Below are 20155 nucleotides of genomic sequence, written 5' to 3'. Positions count from 1 at the left end.
TCTCAATATAGTTTGAATTGATTGAGGAAAAAAATAACTTTTTTATGATTTGTTAGGTCGACTAAATTAATATTGAAACTATTTAAACTAAATTTTCCTACAATTATTAATTTTAATGTTAGTACTTTTGGCCTATTATTTTTACAGTTTCATTCAATAATCATTTAAAAGGTTGCTTAATTTTTTTTGTCAATAATAGCTAGATTAAATACACTAGTTCTAAAACCTGGCTTTTGTGTATATAATTAAATTGCATCACATGCATAGGTTGTAGTGGAACAGATACAAACCCTATTTGATAATTTCAGAAAATATCAAATTATTATTGATAGTAAGAGCTTTGACAAATAAGCAAATGATTAGTACAGTTATTAAAATTAGATCCCATTAACTGAGGAGGGAAAAAATGATAATGGATTAACAAATAGATTATTATTTATGAATTTCCTTTGAATTTGTGACAGTTGAAACTTGTTAATAAGATAAATTTTTAAAAAAATTAATAAACTAAATTCAAAGAGTAGGTGCTAGGCTGCAACCCTGGCCTCCCCCTGGTTTAGGGGCACGGAAGAGAAAAAAGAGGATTCGTGTTGTAGACTTCCCCAGAAAACAGAGTGGACCTGAAAATCCCCAACTGCCATCTGGAACTTAATTTAATGTCTTATTAAAATACACGAATACATTATTGTTCATTTGCAACAGAGATCAGTTACGCCTTTGCACATCAATTCCACTATGAAAAGAAACAGGTAACAGTTCATTCTCAACCGCTCCAAATGATCATTAGGGGTTTGAAAATACTTGCAGCACTACCAGGTTGAGTTCTATCTACCCAATGAAGCAACGCAACTCGAAAGAAAGCACTCAATTGCTCCTATGAATAAAGGGCAGAGTTCAAATTTCGCATTTGAGGTAAGAATAATATTTATAAAAGAAAATGTTATATTAAAATTTTAATATTCATAGAAATAAAATTAAAAAATTAAAACAAACAAAAATATATTATAAAAATTTAAAATTTTTAACGAGTGGGCTCTTATTGGATCCCTTTCCCTTGCCACTGAATGAACCTGATGGTCGATGCTGATTGTAGTCCTATGTTCCTGATAAATCTATGCTAATGGAAGGTGTCAAATTCAAATTTTGGTGATGCGAGGTGGAGTTTGTATTATGAAAGAATAGACTAAATCCTAATACTGCTTAATTCAAAAAGAAGTTCTAAAATATTAACCAATGAAGTCTTGTGCAAGCCGACAAAACAAATACTTTTTCTTTGTCTTATTATTTTATGTCTTGTTAATTTTTTTTCGATTAACTGAATTTAATTTTGACTTTTGTATTAAATAAAATCATAAAATTATCAAACTTTTAAAAATGAAATTTGCAAATTTTAATTTCAAACTTTTGAAAATTTATTTTTTAAAAATTTTATATAATATTTTAAAAAATAATTATCAAAATTAAATTTGTTTAATTTTAAAAAAAAATCAAACCAGACAAATAAGACAAAACAGTGAGTAAATAACAGATAAGACCTTGGTATTAAGACGCCATCATCAAATGATCGAAGTGACAACAAGTCAATAAAATGTTCATACCCAGAATGGTATAAAAATAAAACCAAAAACAAGTGTGAACGGATAGTCAATATTTCAATCCAGTGGACGCAGTCTTAGTCTTTATTTCTTTTGGCTGCTGAGAAAACATATAAAAAGGTCGCATTGCTACAACATTTTCCTTGAGTCATGAGGATCTCTTCTCATCAAGTGCGTCATACACTCATGACTCATCCAAGCTCGATAGGTGGAGAAGGAAAAAAAATTTTAATATAAGATTTTTAATTTTTTATTTATAAATAAAAGTTTCTCTCTCTGCTTTTTTCTTTAAAAAAATTATTAAAACATTTTTAATAAAAATTAATATATTTGTCCATGTTTAAAAATATTCATAAACTGTTAATTGAAAATAAAAATATTCACAGAGTATTAATCGAAAAAAATATATAATGTCACGTGAAAAAATTAAAATTACAAATGGTGTGTGCAATTGTTTTTTTTTTTTTATGGAGAGTGCATGGTTGATTGTTTATTGACTATGATTAGTTTTTTACCTTTTTTATTTAAAAAAAAAAAACAAAGATTCGATTTTAACGGTGTTCGTGGAAACTGAGAATTTTGTTATTGAATTAGAAGAAAATAAGAACATTCAAAGCAGGAATAGTCTAATGGGAGGACAGCTTGCAGTGCCCTGTTGATTACGTGCTTGCTTGCTCTTTCAATGGTTTTCTTGTTGGGTGAAAATTCTCTTGAAGCAGTCAGTGACAGAAAGCAGAACGAACAAGCAAACATAAACTAGACCAGAATTGAGAATAGTATGAATTGTTGGAGTGGACAACAAGGGAGTCACAGATTTCAATTTTGATCGGTTGTTACTATTCAAATGATGTTTCTTGCAATATATTTTTCTTTATTGTTTTGACTATTACACCAACTCGAATTTGGTTTCTAGAATATCAATTTATATTTTAATGATGGAATTTTTTAATTTCATAATTAATATAAGATTACCACGTGTCAATTTAATAATTATATTTATTTACTATTTTACTTATAACAATACAAAACTTTGGCAGTATATAATAGTTTTTTCTTGCTTTTTTATGTGATTTGTTTTTTGGCTGTTTGATAGTGCATTTTCTTCTTTGGAATATATTGGGTTGGGTATAGGGCATCGTCCAGCTGGCATCCAAACAAAAAGCCCAACCTGTGAGCCCAAAAGGTAACGCTCCTTTGTCAACGGTCCAGATGAGAGCTGAAAATCCATACCAGCTAACGGCCATTATTCCCTCCACTACCCACCAGGATCGACCAAAACTGAAAATTAGAAACATGTTAAACAGCAATGATTGTAACGGATAAGACGCCATCCAACACATCTTCAAGAACCCACCGAAAACCAGAAAGCAGACGAAAGCTTCTACGGAAGGGCCACTAACAATGGCCACTCTCTCAATTGGCATCGCCACCTTCGCCGCCACCGCCTTTCGTGCAACAACAGTAAAACGAACCCACTTCAGGCTCAAAATCTCCTGCGTCCAATGGGTACAAAACTTTTTAAATTTTCTGGGTTTGAATTTTTTTTATATTATGTTTTGATAAATTGAAGCTTTGGATTGAAATAAATTATTGTTTGTTTTATCGAAGGAAGGACCCGGATGGTATATTTGGCCCGCCGCAGACAGGACACCTGGCTCGGCTCGAGTTTAAAAGACGATTAGAGAGAGATGCAGGGGCTCGAGACGCATTTGAGCAACATTTACGCGAAGAGAAAGAACGTCGCCTAGCTCTTCGCCAAGTATGATAGCTTTACGAACGTGTTCTTTATGTAATACTATTTATTCCGTGGGTTTTTTTAGGTGTATTTTTAATTTTTTTTTTCCTTGCTGTGGTTTTATTATTAGTCCAGGGAAATACCCGATACTCCAGCGGAGTTGATTGAGTATTTTCTTGACACTGAAGCTCAGGAGATTGAGTTTGAGATTGCAAGATTAAGGCAGAGGTTAGTACTATAATTTTGTATGAAAAAGCTGTGAAATCCTTGTTTCTTAAATTGCATATTAGTTGTTTGCAATTTTGCTTCTTCCGATTTGAGTTATGTTAAAAACTTGAATTTTTGTTGAGAAGTTTAGTTTTTTAGGCTTCTCTTGTTGACTGCATGGCCATTTTCTTTTCTTTACTAATGGAATGCACTTTAAAGTTAAAACTTTTACTTCAAGAACACCACCTTTATTGCAAACTTTGTAGATTGGATGAGGAATTTTTCTCGCACCTCAAATTTGAGATAGGCCAGATTCGGTTTGCTGTTTCAAAGACCGAGGTTTGCTATAAAAAATTTTTATGTTGTGATAATCCTGTGTTTATCTAACCTGAGAGAATTGGAAATGTAAAAACTGGTAAATTTTACAGGATATGGAGGACAAACTGATTGAGCTGGAGGCACTACAGAAGGCCTTGCAAGAAGGCATAGGTATGGTTTTTAACCATACAACCTACTGTTTAAGGGTTTTTGTTGTTTTCTCTTTGACCAAATATCCTTGGTCCTCTGATCACAGAAGCATATGATAAAATGCAAGCTGACCTTATAACTGCAAAGAAAAGCCTCACCAAAATCTTGACGTCAAAGGATATAAAAGCAACTGTATGTGCCTGACTTACCCCTCATGGAGTTCCTTTTATATTTCTGAGTTTATGCAGCTCAACGGAGTTTAGTGTTGCCTTGCAGTTGTTGGAGATGGTTGAAGGCAATGAACTAAATAGATCCTTATTGACACTTCTTGACGAAAACATAGCAAATGCACACAGGGGTAACCAGGTTAGCATCATCTTCAAGATTTAAGAATACATAAGTACCTGCATACATGCTTATATTCATATTCACAATGTTTAGCGTGAGGTAGAGAAGTACAAATTTTAGGTCTCTCAAAGATTGTAAGGTCCCATCAAATGCTTTGGAGAGAAATAGCCTCCTAACCTATCACTTCTAATTTTTAGATTTTAGTTAAATGTTTTACACTTCTAATTTTCACCATTACGCTGATGCTAGGAAGGAAATAAAAGGAAGAGAAAACGAGTTCTCATGCCTATTCTCAAGTTGAGATGATACCATTTCCAATTTGGTTCATCTACCAAGATGTTTGGCTTTCAAGTGCTAGTTGGCCCATGGAAATTCATCTATCTTGGCCTCTTGAGTTAATGAGTTTGCTCAAGCTCCAAAACTGTTTTCTTGGTCTCGAGTAGAGTCCTCAGCAGGCTAATTGAATTTTTGACATGGTAAAACATTTCATTTGGTTAACAATAGTGTTTCAGTCTCTACTGTCTATAAAATCATTTTCCTTCACGCTTTTTACTTTTGGAACTTTTTTGTTGTCATTGTTATGCTCTAATGAATACTATGAAGGACAGATGTTGAGGTTGACTGTTCTAACATTGTGATTAGAATACAAAGAGGCTGATATGGCCTCCATCTAAAAGTTGAAGTGTATAAAACTTGTATTTGCTTCCTTGTAAAAGAAATGTGTGACAACTTTGGTTTCAAATCCATCTTTTCGTAGAGTTGCAACAAAACAATCTTTTTTGTTGTCATATAACATTATCACTTGTTACAGTTACCAATTATATTATTTTATCTCACTTTTTTTTTTCCATTTTTTATATGTGTCACTTCAGCTCATTTCCAAACAGTTTTCTTCTTGGATCAAAGCATTTGTCTTTAAGTAAAGAAAATTTGTTCTTTGGCCTTCTTTTGTATCTTTATTCGACAATATGGGTTCTAATCCATTTTATATGACCTCTTGGAAATAAGACAAATGATATGCCTCAAGGTTTCTTAAAAATCTGATCACTGAATTAATAGTAGCACTAGTAGTTGTTTGCTCGATGAGTGGCCACTGACATAGACCGGAGTTGTTCATGTCAAAACATTCATTCAATCAACCTTTTTCATCTCTCTCTACATATCTGTTATTTTATATCCATTTGTCTCATGGCTCTAATCCAATATATTTTCAGTTGATATCTTCGGTAGATTTGATGTGAACTCTTAGTCTGCTAAAACTTTGATAGAATATGTGCACCAACTGTTTGCAATCTATTACCATGCTAATAAACTGCTTCCAACTCAGACTGAACTCCGAAAATTTAGGTCAATTATTTATGTTAAACATGCAGAAACAAGCAGCAGCTTTCATGGAAAAGGTTCGTGCAGCTGTTCTCAAGTATTTGACGGTATAGTATACACATGTTTAAATGTTAATGATAAGTACAATGTATTTTTAATTGATTCTTGGTGAGTTTGGTTTAGCATTTACTGTACTGCTCTATACTTACATAAATTATAAGCCATTGTACTAAGATCAGGTTACATAAATTATAAGCCATTGTCCTAAGATCAGGGCAGTACTTTTTATGTACAAAGACATGGTTTGCTATTAGAGTTTATACAATTATTTTGTTGTTCTTCAAACAAGAGTGGAAGATTGATTCATTATCACAGTGATAGCACAAATAGAAAATTATTGTCAAAGTTGAAAAATACAGGATTGCTAGTATTCGATTTGTTATTCCTGTCAAATGATTGGTTATGAATTGAAACAGAGTTATTGGGATTAACAAATAACAATACTAATGTATATCTTCACATTGTAGTAAAGTATGACATAAAAAGGAAGTCTTAGCAAAAAACTACATAATTGTTGCTGTAATATATTAACTAGTTGGAGTCGTAGGTAATCTATATGCACATATATCGAAGGTAGCTGTGGGCTGAGCTTGGAATCTTGCTAGTTAAACGTCAAAAAACAGAGGTAAACCCACAGTATTGTTATCACCTAAAGTTACCTAGAACCATCCATTCATCAGCGTCTGCACTCACATGTTTAGCTTTGTAGCGTGAGTAAAGCTCGTGCGTATGATCTCTGTTTGTGGAGTGTTAATCTCCATGTCCCTCCTCAATCTAAACCCATGCTTGATTGTGGACGGGTGCAGGTTTCTTGGAATGTTCTAAATGGTAGTAGTTTATGATATTTGCTTGATCAAGACCATCCAAATTTGTCTTCCTTTGTTTTGATCTTAATGAGTTTCTTTTCATTATATGTTAGCTCATTAAAACATTGACTAGTACAGTTCAACCCTCCTCTCTGCTTGATTGCCAAATCTTGTGCTATTGTGCTTTTGCCCCAAACCTATTCAAATTGCAGAGTGCTTTCAAAATCAAAGAAAAGAAAATTTGGCCAAGTATGCTTTGTCACCGAACAGAATGAGAAACGATAAACAATAACCGCAAAGAGAGAAGATCAAAAGCAGTTAAAAGGAGAAAGAAGGCATGTGACAACATTTTATTTAATCCAAAAAGAAGACAGAAACATCTTTTGAATTCTCTATAAATAAACTCCTATATTCTATTCATTTCGCCGACATCTGTTTCAGCCATCTCTTCTCCTTCAAGGACATGGCAAGACTAGCCTTTTCCATACTAGTTCTCTTCTTCGCCCTTTACATGACTGGCATAGCTGCATCTGCTTCTACCAGAAATTCAAGCCCAGCAGCCTACATCGTGGCATCATGCAAAGCCACAAGGTATCCTGCGTTATGCGTCCAATGCCTGTCAGGTTATGCTAGTGAGATTCGACAAGATGAGCAACACCTTGCTCGAACTGCCTTATCAGTCAGCCTATCCAAGGCTCAATCAGCTGCGGCTTTTGTTGCCAAGATGACTCAAGTGAGGGGCATCAAGCCTAGAGAGCGTCAAGCTGTGAAAGACTGCATAGAAAACATGGGCGACGGTGTAGACCGACTTAGCAAGTCAGTCAAGGAACTCAGCCATGTGGGACGAGCTGTGGGTCAGGACTTCATGTGGCACATGAGCAACGTGCAGACATGGGTCAGTGCTGCACTAACAGATGAGAATACTTGCCTTGATGGCTTTGCAGGCCGTGTCATGGATGGAAACATCAAGACTGCAATAAGGCGCAGGATCGTCAATGTTGCTCAAGTTACTAGCAATGCACTTGCATTAGTAAATCGCTTTGCAGCAAGACACCGAGCTGCTGCACCTACTGAGGAGCGTTAGGTTCACTCTGGAAGATCTCTGGTTAATGTATAAAAATGTTATTGGCGTCTCTAAGTAAGGTTTGTGCCTGTCTGGATCCTGTCTAAAAGGTCTCAGCCTGCTTGGATTGTATGTAACTATATCATATACATATCAACTTCAGGTCAAATGCTAAAACACTCCTGCTTGCCTTGTATGACAGTAAAGTTCTGTTTTCTGTATAATGGAATTAAGCTTAAATGAACTATTTCTTCTTTTTTTATTTTTTGGTTGAATGAAATGGCTTCTATCTTTTCTTTCACCTGATTACATAAATTAACCTTCGATAAATCTGTCCCTGCATAAATGATTTCTTCGTTATCTAAAAGGTTAAGTAACGAAAGCAGAGTTCTGGTACAAGGCCCAAAACAGCTACAGAACTTAAAGCCAGCCACAGCTAGTAAGAACAAAGCGATGAACCCAACCCCACAGGACAAAACACAGAAAAACCAACAGAGTCCTCTCCATGAAAGAAACAAAACAGACGCATCAAGAGACAAGGCTGAGACCCCAGCAGACGTTACAAATGCAGAGAACCCTTTTTTTCTTTTTGTGATGAATCTACTTCAAAGATTGTGACTTGTCGAAGATAACGTCCTTGGGGCTTCGGTTCAGTGATCAATTAGACTCAGTTAACTGTCATTTTTGCATTGAGACATGGCATGAGAAACGTCTTTAAACGTATTTCCATCCAGTATTTCGTTTGTCTTATATGTGAAATCAGACCACTAGGATACTATTGTTATTCTTTTTATTAATTTTGCGGTACAAGATCTTTTTAAGTTTGGACAGTTGACGCCTGACTTCTTCCAGCCCTTACAGAAGAAGATAAACACAATAAGAATGAAATGACGGATAGGAATGGGAGATGAGTCACTTTGAGCTTGTATTAAATGGTTTTGAGGTCTACCATTATCGAGCTTGAACCTGCTCCTCGACTTCGGATTATATTAATAAGCATCAAAAAACAGAGAACTATTGTTCAATTGGTGCTAAAGTAAAAGGAATAATTCGTTTCATTTAGATTTCATAGATGGGTTGGACTTCTATCTAGGTAATAATTTGGACCCTTGGAGGATAGGTCACAGACAAATTGGCCTCTTATTTTAAGCTTTTCTTGTTTTGTAGAAATTATGATTATATATTATATGGTTGATCAGAACCTAACTTTATGGTTAAGCAGAAAGAAAACCAGGAGACAGTCAGGCCAGAATCAACGGATTAAACAAAGCTAAAAGCAAAAAAGTCATCATGAATGTGATTATTATTTTATTTTCCTTTTGACATATGTAGACCCCCTTTACCGGCAGGCGACCGCATCCCATTATGCTTTTTAAGTTGCTTGTCTTCTAACGCAAACCCTCTTCCTGGTCCTTCGTGCTAACGATGACATTAACGCAAATCTTCAACATCAAAAGTTGCGAAACCTTTTTTCTTTTTTTTAAGCTTATCTCCCTTTCTAGGGGAGCATGTACAAGCTTATCTCTTCCTCTCTTAGGCAGACACAACATGAAAGCTCTGTTCTAGAATCCTCCAGAGGAAATCTTTAAGGCTGAGAGGGACAAGACAACTAGCAATATTCCTGACTTGTGACTGAGATTGTAGCAGGTTATATTTACAAAACCATATCTTTACTAAGTTTCAATTTTGATTAAGGATTAGGATCCTATGGGAAAAAGTCATGGAGAAATCAAGATTATGGTGAAAACAAGCTGTTAGAAGGAAAATTTTTGCCTCCGGATTCTGATCCAGAAAATAATAAGAACTAAAAAAAAATAATTCATGAACTTGAAAGCTACCCATAAAAGAGATTCAAGTCCCCACAAAGTGATCTGCGACCATGTGACATTCAACTGCAAAGAAAAAAGTAAATGGAATAGACAGGGGACTGATATATATGATCAGACCATATGGAATATTTAACCTTTTTATCATTCTTTATTAGTACTAATTAGCGGTTAATTTAGATTAATGTAGTAGGATTTTTCTCTTTAATTTGCAACTGATTTAAAACATCATACTAAAACTGTTATTATGATTATTATCATTGTGTCGGTCTTTTCTGGCAATTCGTGAAAAACACATCAGTATGGGGCCTCAAGCCGCAGCTTATATTGAATGGTTTCCTACCTGGCCACATGGTTCTAGACAAATCCCACATCTTCAGCCCTAACATCATCAATTTTTTTTTTTTTTTGTGAAACTTTGAGTTCTGGAAAATCTAAGATCAAAAAAGGAAAATTTGGTTAGCTTTGGGTTGGCACTGCTTATTTTGACTAAACACTAGGGTTTTGGATTTGGATACTCCTGACGCTGGTCCCATGCATTAATTTGCATAAATTATTCATTAACTTTGCTAGATTTCAATTCTATCCTTTTAATGGATAAGTTTAAATTCGAAAAATTTCAAATTAAAAATAACTAGTCCTAACCATTAGTTTGTTGCATTTGAATTATCATATTACATTTTCTCCTGTTTCTCATTAATTGATGACTAATTTTGAATTATCCCACTAAATATTATTTTCGTGTTTCAAATGATTGCAGTCACTTCTCTGAAAACATGATAAACTTGAAAGCTTTCACAGCCATGGCCAGATCCACAACTACAATTATTTACACATGAAAATAGGCTTTTTTGAGTTTTTTCAAAATCAGTGGGGGCAATTATTGTCCCCACCCTAATGTACCATAAATTTGGAGACCTCCTCCTCCCTAGCATTTATCTTGGGCAAAGCCGACAGAAATCTCCCTTTAATTTTTAGTTTTTTAAGCTTGAAGTCTAGACATGGAATCTCTAAAGTTTTTGTGAAATAACCTCCTGGACAAGTTTTGATTTGCTTTTGGAAACATCGCTCAGATTCCTCTGCCCTCATCTCTTACTCTTTTTTTTCCATCTCTTTTTCTATATATATATATATATACACACATCATCATCATCAATAATTGGATGCACTCATTTATCTTCTGAAGAGAACCCAAATCTGTTACTGTAATTCTTTTTTTCTCATAGAACGAGGCCTACACAAACAATGTGATCGATATGCAATAACAAATCAAATCACTAAAATTAATGAGTGTCCTTCATCTGCATCCAACTTCAACATCCTCAGATAACACCTCAATCAGTTAAGGTTAGGCCAATAATGCCATAAACTCTGAAAAAGATAGAATAAGAAAGGGTAATAAGACATTTGGCATGTCAGTCCACTTCTCAATTAATTACACGCATGATTTTTTAGTTCTGCCAGATTCAATAAAAAAAAAGCATCCTGACGTTGATACAATATTTCTATTGTTCCTTTAATTTTATCATCGCTTAAAACAATGCTTGATGGTGACGTTCTGAGGGCAGGCCTTACCTCCTAGATTGAATTTTATTTTTGATTGACGACGTGGAGGATCAAGTCAGAAACTCCCAGCTCAGAAATTCAGAGGTGATGCTAGGGCTAGGGTTCGAGGATGAGGATCAAATCCTTGCCCGAGTCAGAATCAGATGTTTATGCACTGATGCTCAATTCACTGTCATTAGACTGATTATGGGTTTTGATTGACCCTAATGATTAATTGCAAACTTTTGCTGCTTTACTGTCTGCCTTATGTTTGCTTTATGTGCTCAACAGTTATTGAACCCAATTTTTTTCACGTATTACTTTTACATTGTTGACCTAATTTGGAATTTCAAATGTTCAGAGTAATTAAAGTGTTAAAATATTTCAAATTTCCTGTTTCCCTCTGATGCAGTCAAAATTCATAAAGTAATGCATATCTGAAAATTGGTAGGTAAGATACAAATCTGAAAATTCTGTCATCAGTTTTTTTATTTTGCAGGGTTTTTTTTCTTCTTCTTTTCCTGTTTTGGAGAGGGGTCCATTAATCCTAGGATTCAAGCAGATTAATTCTTACTTCATAGACAATTTAACCACTCTCTGCACTCTTGGCACAGCTGCTAAGATTATAATTACAGTTCGTACTGATATTCAAAAAACCTACGGTTAGCTTTGAAATGTACATTGTCCACCTATATTGATTGTTTTCTTGGCATCTTTTCTTGCCTATGCTTTCCTACCCATGGTAGTTTTATTTCCCCTTCAAATCAGGCTTTTCCTTCCTCATTCGTGGGAACCACAAACTTAAGGTTTTCTATAAATCGACCATTCTTTTCCCTCTCTAAAATCATAAACTTCGACCCTTTAACTTTCCTACCAATCCTGAGAAAGAGAGAGAATGGAAGGCTCATCTTCACGCCATGGACTGGCGATCCTGCTAATTATCCTTCAATTCACTACCTACACAGCCTTAAGCTCAGCTGATACACCATTTCACAGCCAAAGAAACATCGAGTACATCAAATCTTCTTGCAGCACCACAACTTACCCCAGATTGTGCTACCGCTCCCTCTCAATCTATGCAAGCAAAATTAACACCAGCCCCAGATTGTTAGTCCATACTGCGCTCAACGTAACCCTTAAAGCCAGCAAATCAACTTCAAGGTTGATGATAAAGATCTCAAGAATCCATGGTTTGAGGCCTAGGGTAGCTGCAGCCATGGCAGATTGCATTGAGGTAATTGGTGACTCTGTAGATGAGTTGCAACAGTCTATAGGGGAACTTGGTCACATTAGAAGCTCAAATTTTTCCCTTACAATGAGTGATATTCAAACCTGGGTTAGCGCAGCGCTGACAGACGAGGATACTTGCATGGATGGATTTGCAGGCAAGGCCATGAATGGATATGCAAAAACTATGGTAAGAAAACGAATTGTTAAAATTGCACATTTGACAAGCAATGCCCTGGCTCTCATCAACAACTATGCCTCAACTGAAAGTAACTTACCTTAATTTCTCCTCATCTGGAATACTTCTCGTGAAAGTTTGAAGAGAAGTTACTTAAGGAAGCCCTTGTTTTCTTTCTCCTTATTTGAATTTCTTATAGTAACACAGTGAAGATTAATATGTACAGGATTTATCTTAGTCTGTTTTAGAATTATGCAGCTGTTGCTTCATGTTCAATTTGCTTTGGGAGTTGTATGCTTTCAAACGGGGCAATGAGAAAATTTTGTCCCAAAGTAAATTTAGAAGCACAAGTTGATAGAGTTGTAAGATAGCAGGAGATGGCAGATTGTGTTGTGCACTGCGTTTATTACTGTTTCTTGATTTCTGTACTGTATCAAAGGAGTATGGAACTCTGGTGTGTGGACTGCTATGGAAATGTACTACAATGTCAAAAATCAAGGTCTGCTTTCAATCTCTTCTCCCACCTGAAAATTCTCAATTATTGTTGGATTAAAGTATACAAGACAGAATTTAAGCTATTCATAATCTACACACTCATTTGTTTCCCCTTAATTATCTTGTAAAATTATTTTGGCCATGAATCCGTATCTATAGATGCAACATCTACATCGACAAATTTTGGGGAAGCTTCTTGTCTAATCCTAAAGTTAATAACTGATTTGATGTTTACTTTAGCCCCAGGCACCCGTTGGTTAATGATATGGATTTCCTGATTTTGCAGTTGCATGCGCATGCAAATTGTTGTTTGTGGATCATCCAGTTTCTTTTCATACAAGTCCAAAACATTCCAACTAAAGTTTTGAATCTTTTCCCAAAATTACACCCCCAAAGCCACAACTGTCCAAACAAAAGCCTAACTGATGAATCAAAATATAAACATGTTTTATTACCCTGCTTGATCTTTGGTTTCCTTAGAAATTGCATAAGATATTTTAGTTCTCTCAGGAAATATCATATTGCGGGTCCAGTCAGGATGTAAAAGCTAGACAGGATTTGTGGAGGCATGGATTCTCATGCTTTTGAGGCCAACCGGTGACATTTTCATAATTCAAATTTGAGTGATATGACATTTGGTTTCTCTTTCAAACAGCAAAATTGCAGCCTTATTTTCCATTTTTCTTTTCACTTTGTTATGTAGGGAAGAGAACAGTTTCAATGATTTGCCTGAACAGAAAACAATATCATTATAGCAATTTCTAGAGATACTTGAATTATCTGGACAAAAATGAAGGCTAAAGAGTAGAAGCATTATGATCTGGGCTGACCCAGATCAAAATCGAACCTGCAAAATCTAGTAGTAATATTTATCTGATACATTTCAAACGTTGATAAATCATCTTCTATTAGCAGAAAAGGAGAGTTACTCAGATTAGCAGAAGAATGAGAAACAGATACTTAAGTCACCCCATTGCAAGAATAAGGAGGGAGTTGCTTGTTGGGGTTTAATGAAAGAAAACCAGACAATGAAACACATGCATTGCATTTTGCACATGTAACATCATAAATAGAATTCAAATTAATATTGTTTTTAATGTAAAAATGGATCGGTAAAAATCTTTTTCTGGCAATTGACATGCAAATAAATATATATTAACTCTTCCATGAACAGAGCTTAAACTAGGATTGCGATAGACAATGTAGAAATACAAATTTTGGATTTCTGGAATCATTAATGCTATCATATCATCTTTATTGCTTAGCTACTATATTCTGAAACAGGCCTTTCCCTGTAAGGAAACCCAAATTCTCAGACTTTGGAGGGGAGGAAGGATTTTCTATAAATTGGGATTTTCTCTTCCCCTCTCCAATTCATTAAACTACCCCATAATACACCAAAAATTGAGACATGGCAAGAACATTTTCAATCCATGCATTAATAATTCTGCTTATTGCTCTGCAATTCTCCTCCTACTTTAACACATGCTCAGCCTCTAGAAAATCTCATAGCAATGAGTATCTTACAAACCAAGAGTATATAAAAAATTCTTGCAGAGGCACAACTTATCCTAAGTTGTGCCTTAAATCTCTTGCACGCCATGCAAGCAAAATCAAAGCCGACCCCAAGCTATTAGCCCATGCAGCTCTCAACACGACCTTCTTCGCTGCCAAAGCGACTTCAAAGTTGCTAGCCCATACGTCAAAAGTGCACGGCTTGAGACCTAATGAAGCTGCAGCCATGGTGGATTGCATTGCGGATGTAAGTGATTCAGTGCAGAAGTTGCAAAAGTCTATAAAGGAAATGGACCGTGCCGAAGGCTCTGATCTTCAGGTTCAAATGAACGATATTCAGATGTGGGTGAACACAGCATTGGATGAAGAGGAGACCTGCATGAATGCATTGGCTAATAAGGCCATCAGAAGCAAGGTGAAGCGTGGAGTCAGGAGACGCGTTGTTAAAGTTGCACTTTTGACAAGCAATGCATTAAACCTTGTTAAGAGCTTTGCCTTGGCTCAGAAGAATTAACCTAATTAGGCGTTAATTTGCTTCTTGGAAATAAATTGAAGAAGGTTTGTTTTGAATAATGGAAGCAATATATATATATATATTAATATATAGATTGCGTCCAATTGAATTGTTATTATTCTGTATCAGATTGAATTTTTCTCCTTTTTTTCTTGGAAATAAATTGAAGAAAGCTTGTTTTGCATAATGGAAGCAATATATATATATATATATAGATTGCTTCCAATCGTTCTTTACAAATTTAATTGTTATTATTATTGTTATTATTCTGTATCAAATTGAATTTCACTTTTTTTTCTTGGGTTATTAATTTGTGTGCATATTCGAATGATTTTTTATAAAGTTTTTGTATAAAATACAAAGCTAAATATTCAAATAAGTTCCTGAATTATGTCAAAAAAATCAATTCAACCTTTATCTTTTTATTTCGTTCAAATAAATCCCTGAATTTTTATTTCAAATCAAATAAACCCCTTTCTTTAACAGTTGACTAACTTCTATTAGTCAAAAGTACATATGGTATTTTTATTCCACATCATCTGCCACGAGGCAGATAATGTAGCATTAAATATTGTTAATTAGGATTGAGTAAATAGGTAAAAACGTAAACGCATAAATCCTAATTAATAATATTTAATACCACGTCATTTGCCACGTGACAGATGACATAGTATAAAAGTGTCACATGTATCATTGACTAATGAAAATTAGACAATAGTTAAAAAGAATGACTTATTTGACCCAAAATAGAAGTTCAAAGACTTATCTGAACGTAATAAAAAAAATAAGGATTGAATTGATTTTTTTGATATAATTCAAAAACTTATTTGAGTATTTAGTCAAAATACTATTCACATATACGCATTTAAACTTTTAAAAAGATTTATCATGAATTATGTATTCAAATTTAAATTTTTACAACTTTATTAAATTTAAATAGTGAATTTTTTAATTTGGGTCTCTAAGTCAAACGCATTAATCCAAATTCATGTTGTCGAACGGATCATGTAGAATACGTGTATTTTATGTGCGCAATCTATCTTACCATTAATCTTTAAATAAGAGGGACGACAGCCTCTTTTCAACCGGCAGTTCCAATAAGCTAAGTCAGGCTCAGTTCTTAACCGAAAGTCTAAAAGCCATGTGAAGAACCTGAGCCCGACCTTGACTATTTTGGGTCATATATTTCTTTTTGTAATTAACTAACATGAGACTGAGTAGTTACTGAAAAGGAAATGAGGATTTTGATAATTATAGGAAACCTGGATTTTGATAATGTTTGTAATGCACATATCAGTTTTGGTATACCATTTATACAGTCACAGATAAATTACAAAAGCATTATAATGAATTTGTAATGTTACAAAATAACAGAAATCTATCTTGGTGGACTACAAATCTAACTGTTGTATCCTTGGTTAAACTCACATAAAGTAAGAACGGAAATATGACTCTACAACTAAGCTGCAATAATCTACATGACCACCAAAATCTGCCTTCCAAAATGTCTATTGTTTAGAAAGAAAGAAAGAAACCCACAAGCATCCTATATACTATGTTTATTTACCGACCGCTCCTCTCTTCTTTGGCTTCAAGGGCATCCACGTCCTCATTTGATAAAAGATCGAGAGTGGGTTTATAATAACCCCATTCCTTTCTTTTCCTGATACATCAGAAACAAAGGGCAAACCCGTAAGTATCTCTCTCATGAAATTTTCCAATAAAGTGACACAGCATAGAGATCAGAGATCAAACAAACTGAATGTAGTTATACCATTATAGGAAAAGCAATGCACAACTCATATGGAGAGCAATGTTACATTTGCTCTGTTGTGATGTAAGCAATGAGCAAATTGCTTATAGAAAAGCTCATTAGCTTGCTTTGAACAAAATCAATTAAAAAATGCTTTAAAATTCAAGGTACTTAGATCCTAAACTTGTTGGGGTAAGTCTCAAGATCATTTCACTTTGACATGCAGCTTTCATGCAAATTTTAAACCACCATGACAATAAAATCAAAGGTTGGGTTAGAAACCTAAATTTGAATATGGATTTGGATTTAAACTTTATAAACGTCAATAATGTTGATTTCAAATTCATGAATTTCAAATTCTTTGTTTTAATGAATCTAGGTTTGATTTCAAAATTTCAACCTATCATAAATTCGGGATGTTCTCTAATATGGGAGTATGTGAGAAATCCTAATTGTTGGCTTTAACAACTACATACTAGAAGAACTAATTTGAAATCTTAGATTTTAAAATCCAAATCCTACCCGCTAAATACAAAATTCCAGACCATGAACAAATTTTCAAGGCTCATTACGAAAGAATTTTGCTGCATAAGATTTATTTAAAGGGCCTACCGAACCACACTTGATCTGAAACTGAATAACTTTATCAAATCCAGTGCAGCACCACCTGCTTTACTGTGAGAGAGGAAAAACAGAGAGTAGTGTCATCGACATACATAAAACAATGAGGTCTTACATGCTTAGACAAAATAAATGTAGTAAGAAAAAGGGGAGAAAAATGCTTAGATTAAAGTATTAAACCATTCTGATGAGAAAAAAAGAAGTTCCTTCCCCCTATTTCTGGCTATATTATAAGCAAACAACACAAAAACCTGGGAGGGAAATGTTCAGCACCCCGGCGACCCTTCTTGCTTATTCTGTTCTCTCTTGCTGAAGTTACATTTTGAATTGCAATCTAAAACACATAGCACTACAATGATAAACGACTCAAACCAAATAACCAATATGCCATACAACATAAGATTTTATAAACACATAGTAGCTACCTCATAAAGTTGCTCCCTAATTGCATAGGCAATTGCAGGCTGCGAAGAATAAAGAAATGGTATACATATTAAATATTTTAAAAGAACAGAAACAGAACAGGAAACAGTGTTGAAAAGAAAAATACTGTGTGGTAACTGTTTCTCATCCTTTCTGGTAGGAAGAATATGTTACTGGTATACTTCTAAGAACATACTACTTACCCCAACTTCAGGGTCTTCAATGCCTAAATCTTTGCATAGAGTTCGAGAAAATTCCTCTGGATCACTTTCAAAGTTGTTCAAGTCCTAAAACAAATTAGGATAACTACATTCAAGCATCCGATTGACATAGAATGTAAAAGATAAAGAATGAACAAGCATGAGTAAACACGGGAAGGATTCGCAACTTGGAAGCATATAATATGATACAAAACACTTCTACATTCTTACCCATAAAAATTGATCCCTGATAACAGTATGATTCACTCGAAGGTCAAGCTGATAAAGTCCATGCGATGGGTAAGTAGGTGCTAGAAATTCATAAAAGGAAATTGGCAATATATATATATATATATATATATATGTTGTTGGTATTTTATTAATGAAAGGCAAACCTTAATTGGAACAATCTTGTCACCGGCATACATATCTTGGCCTTCATAAGATCGAAAGTCAGCGAGCTGTGACTAATAAATGATGCGCAGAGTGAAGAATAGGAGAATGTTAAATTCAACACTACAGAATGGCTTTAAAGTGTCAATTATTATTGTTGACAATTGATAGTTACCTGAATGGATTGAACAATTTGCGGAATGAAACCAGGGGCAAGCTTCAAGTCCTTCACGGTCCTTCTGGCAAACATCACCACCTCCGAATCTGGATCTTTATTTACACATAATTATATGTATACGCACCCACACACACAGAGAACATGTTTGGTTAGCAAATTGCAGCTAAAAGTTCCAAGAAGTTTCTTGAATTCATAAGAAACGATATTTAAGGTCATACCATTAGGGTTCCAAGTAAAGGCGTCTTTATAGCGCTGCCCGTCCACTTCGATGTCCAGCCGAATGGGTACTAAATTTTCAGCTGTAGGCCTTTGAGTCAAAAAAAATTAGCGATAAACCTTTTTATGCTAATAAGAATGAACACTCGAGGCCGTAAAAGTATTAGAAGTAAACCTAAAGGGAAAGAAGGAATGGGGATAAGGAGGGGGAGGAGGAGGAGCGTACATCCTGAACTTGAGAGGGGCTTTCCAAGAGGCTGATGCCGGCGCTTTCATATTGAAAGAGGATTGGAACTTTTTTTTTTTTTCTTTTTTTGGATAATCAATCGATAATTGGATATATTACTTATCACCTCTCCTTCTTTAATTTCGATTTTTTATCTAAGAAAACAGATATATCTTGAAATTTCAGTCCTCTTTTGGGCTCATAATATCCAATTTACGCAGGCTCTAAATGGGCTTCCTAAGCCTTTCGTTCGAACCACTGTTAGGGTTTCGAAAAAGCCCGGTTTTAGGGTTTTCGAAAATTAGTGTTTCCAAAGAACCGGTTTTAAGGTTTCTAGAACCGGTTCAAGGGTTTCCAAAACGGAACTAGAGTTTCCAAAACGGATTAACAGAGAAAAAAAGAATGAACAAAAACAAAAATCAGAAGAAATCTGAAAATAGGAAAAACGGAGACAAAAGAAAAAAAGAAACGGACAAACGACAAAAATCAAAGGGGAAAAACCCTACAAAAAAAAAATCCTATAGAGCAGCAGCTAAAAAACACACAAAATCACTAGAAACAACAAAGAAAAAAAGACAAAAACAGAGAAGAAGAAAATGCAGAAAAAAAAAGAGGCTTTAGTGCTAGTGTAGGTAGAGAGGAAGAGAAGGGAAGATTTGGGTTCGGGTTGGATTTCTAGGGAGTGTTTGAGGGTTTTCAATGGGTAAAACGGGGAAAGAAAAGAGGAAGAGAAGGGAGTTTAGAGGCCGCCGGCGATGGCAGGAGCGGCCCAAGAAAGGTTTTCAAGGATTTTCTAGAGAGAGAAAGGTGCTACCGCCAAAGAGGGAACAAAAAAGGAGCCAAAAATACGTCGTTTTAACAACGATGCAAAAAATGAAAGAGAAAGGCCCATTAAAAAAGGGGAAGAGAAAGGAAGAGAGCAGCCCATATAGGTGAAATGGCCGGCTCAGAGTGACAAAAAAAAAAATGGGGCGGCTGAGCTGAAAAGGCCGAGAAGATAGGAGTGGGCCCATCCCGTGGAAGCCCAGTAAGGACCAACTGCCTAGCCCACTATCACATAAAATATTTGAAATGAACACTTTTAGGAATGGCTCAATAATCTCAAAAACTTAAAACAAAATATTTAAATGAGATATTTTTTATTAAAATTTTATTCTTTTAATTTTTTGAGATGAAAATTTTCTAATTAAAATTTTATAATCAAATTCTTCTAATATTTCTTTAATAATTTCTTATTCAT

At 34.8% G+C, this 20155-nt stretch overlaps 5 protein-coding genes across 9 annotated transcripts; 4 read left to right on the top strand and 1 right to left on the bottom strand.

Annotated features, from left to right (window-relative positions):
* On the top strand, positions 2864 to 6021 carry LOC18606334. The gene is made up of 8 exons (XM_007039891.2): positions 2864 to 3101; positions 3208 to 3354; positions 3461 to 3558; positions 3804 to 3876; positions 3966 to 4026; positions 4112 to 4197; positions 4282 to 4371; positions 5727 to 6021. Exons 1-8 carry the CDS (start codon positions 2997 to 2999, stop codon positions 5787 to 5789), a joined length of 723 nt encoding a protein of 240 aa, XP_007039953.2. The 5' UTR covers positions 2864 to 2996; the 3' UTR covers positions 5790 to 6021.
* Positions 6145 to 7865, top strand: LOC18606333 (21 kDa protein). The gene has a single exon (XM_007039890.2). The coding sequence runs from the start codon at positions 7006 to 7008 to the stop codon at positions 7624 to 7626; it is 621 nt and encodes a 206-aa protein (XP_007039952.2). The 5' UTR covers positions 6145 to 7005; the 3' UTR covers positions 7627 to 7865.
* Positions 11521 to 12904, top strand: LOC18606332 (21 kDa protein). The gene has a single exon (XM_007039889.2). The coding sequence runs from the start codon at positions 11872 to 11874 to the stop codon at positions 12484 to 12486; it is 615 nt and encodes a 204-aa protein (XP_007039951.2). The 5' UTR covers positions 11521 to 11871; the 3' UTR covers positions 12487 to 12904.
* Positions 14201 to 15209, top strand: LOC18606331 (21 kDa protein). The gene has a single exon (XM_007039888.2). The coding sequence runs from the start codon at positions 14288 to 14290 to the stop codon at positions 14903 to 14905; it is 618 nt and encodes a 205-aa protein (XP_007039950.1). The 5' UTR covers positions 14201 to 14287; the 3' UTR covers positions 14906 to 15209.
* LOC18606330 (chromatin structure-remodeling complex protein BSH) lies at positions 16173 to 19732 on the bottom strand. Of its 5 annotated transcripts, none has more exons than XM_007039887.2 (10): positions 18916 to 19732; positions 18692 to 18780; positions 18471 to 18559; positions 18298 to 18369; positions 18134 to 18181; positions 17906 to 17989; positions 17705 to 17743; positions 17531 to 17613; positions 17271 to 17333; positions 16173 to 16568 (listed from the first exon to the last, which is right to left on the bottom strand). In XM_007039887.2, exons 1-10 carry the CDS (start codon positions 18963 to 18965, stop codon positions 16469 to 16471), a joined length of 717 nt encoding a protein of 238 aa, XP_007039949.2. In that variant the 5' UTR covers positions 18966 to 19732; the 3' UTR covers positions 16173 to 16468. The 5 variants fall into 5 exon arrangements, with proteins under 5 accessions (XP_007039949.2, XP_017973986.1, XP_007039945.2 ...); XM_018118497.1 differs by having other exon boundaries at positions 18298 to 18363; positions 18471 to 18565; positions 18916 to 19731; XM_007039883.2 differs by having other exon boundaries at positions 18471 to 18565; positions 18916 to 19729.

This window comes from Theobroma cacao, chromosome 3 (genome assembly GCF_000208745.1).
Source record: "Theobroma cacao cultivar B97-61/B2 chromosome 3, Criollo_cocoa_genome_V2, whole genome shotgun sequence".
Classification (NCBI taxonomy): domain Eukaryota; kingdom Viridiplantae; phylum Streptophyta; class Magnoliopsida; order Malvales; family Malvaceae; genus Theobroma; species Theobroma cacao.
The sequence above is the reverse complement of the archived record's forward strand: the minus strand, read 5'-3'. Positions and strand labels throughout refer to the sequence as shown.

Bases quoted from the DNA above. Each gene is read 5' to 3' on its own strand.
- LOC18606333 (XM_007039890.2), top strand. From the start codon at position 7,006: ATGGCAAGACTAGCCTTTTCCATACTAGTTCTCTTCTTCGCCCTTTAC.
- LOC18606330 (XM_007039883.2), bottom strand. From the start codon at position 18,965: ATGAAAGCGCCGGCATCAGCCTCTTGGAAAGCCCCTCTCAAGTTCAGG. The intron at 18,781-18,915 runs GTACGCTCCTCC...TTTGACTCAAAG, and splicing joins GCCCCTCTCAAGTTCAGGAT to GCCTACAGCTGAAAATTTAG. The intron at 17,744-17,905 runs GTAAGTAGTATG...TATTCTTCGCAG, and splicing joins TTGAAGACCCTGAAGTTGGG to CCTGCAATTGCCTATGCAAT.
- LOC18606332 (XM_007039889.2), top strand. From the start codon at position 11,872: ATGGAAGGCTCATCTTCACGCCATGGACTGGCGATCCTGCTAATTATC.
- LOC18606331 (XM_007039888.2), top strand. From the start codon at position 14,288: ATGGCAAGAACATTTTCAATCCATGCATTAATAATTCTGCTTATTGCT.
- LOC18606334 (XM_007039891.2), top strand. From the start codon at position 2,997: ATGGCCACTCTCTCAATTGGCATCGCCACCTTCGCCGCCACCGCCTTT. The intron at 4,027-4,111 runs GTATGGTTTTTA...CTCTGATCACAG, and splicing joins GGCCTTGCAAGAAGGCATAG to AAGCATATGATAAAATGCAA. The intron at 4,198-4,281 runs GTATGTGCCTGA...GTTGCCTTGCAG, and splicing joins CAAAGGATATAAAAGCAACT to TTGTTGGAGATGGTTGAAGG.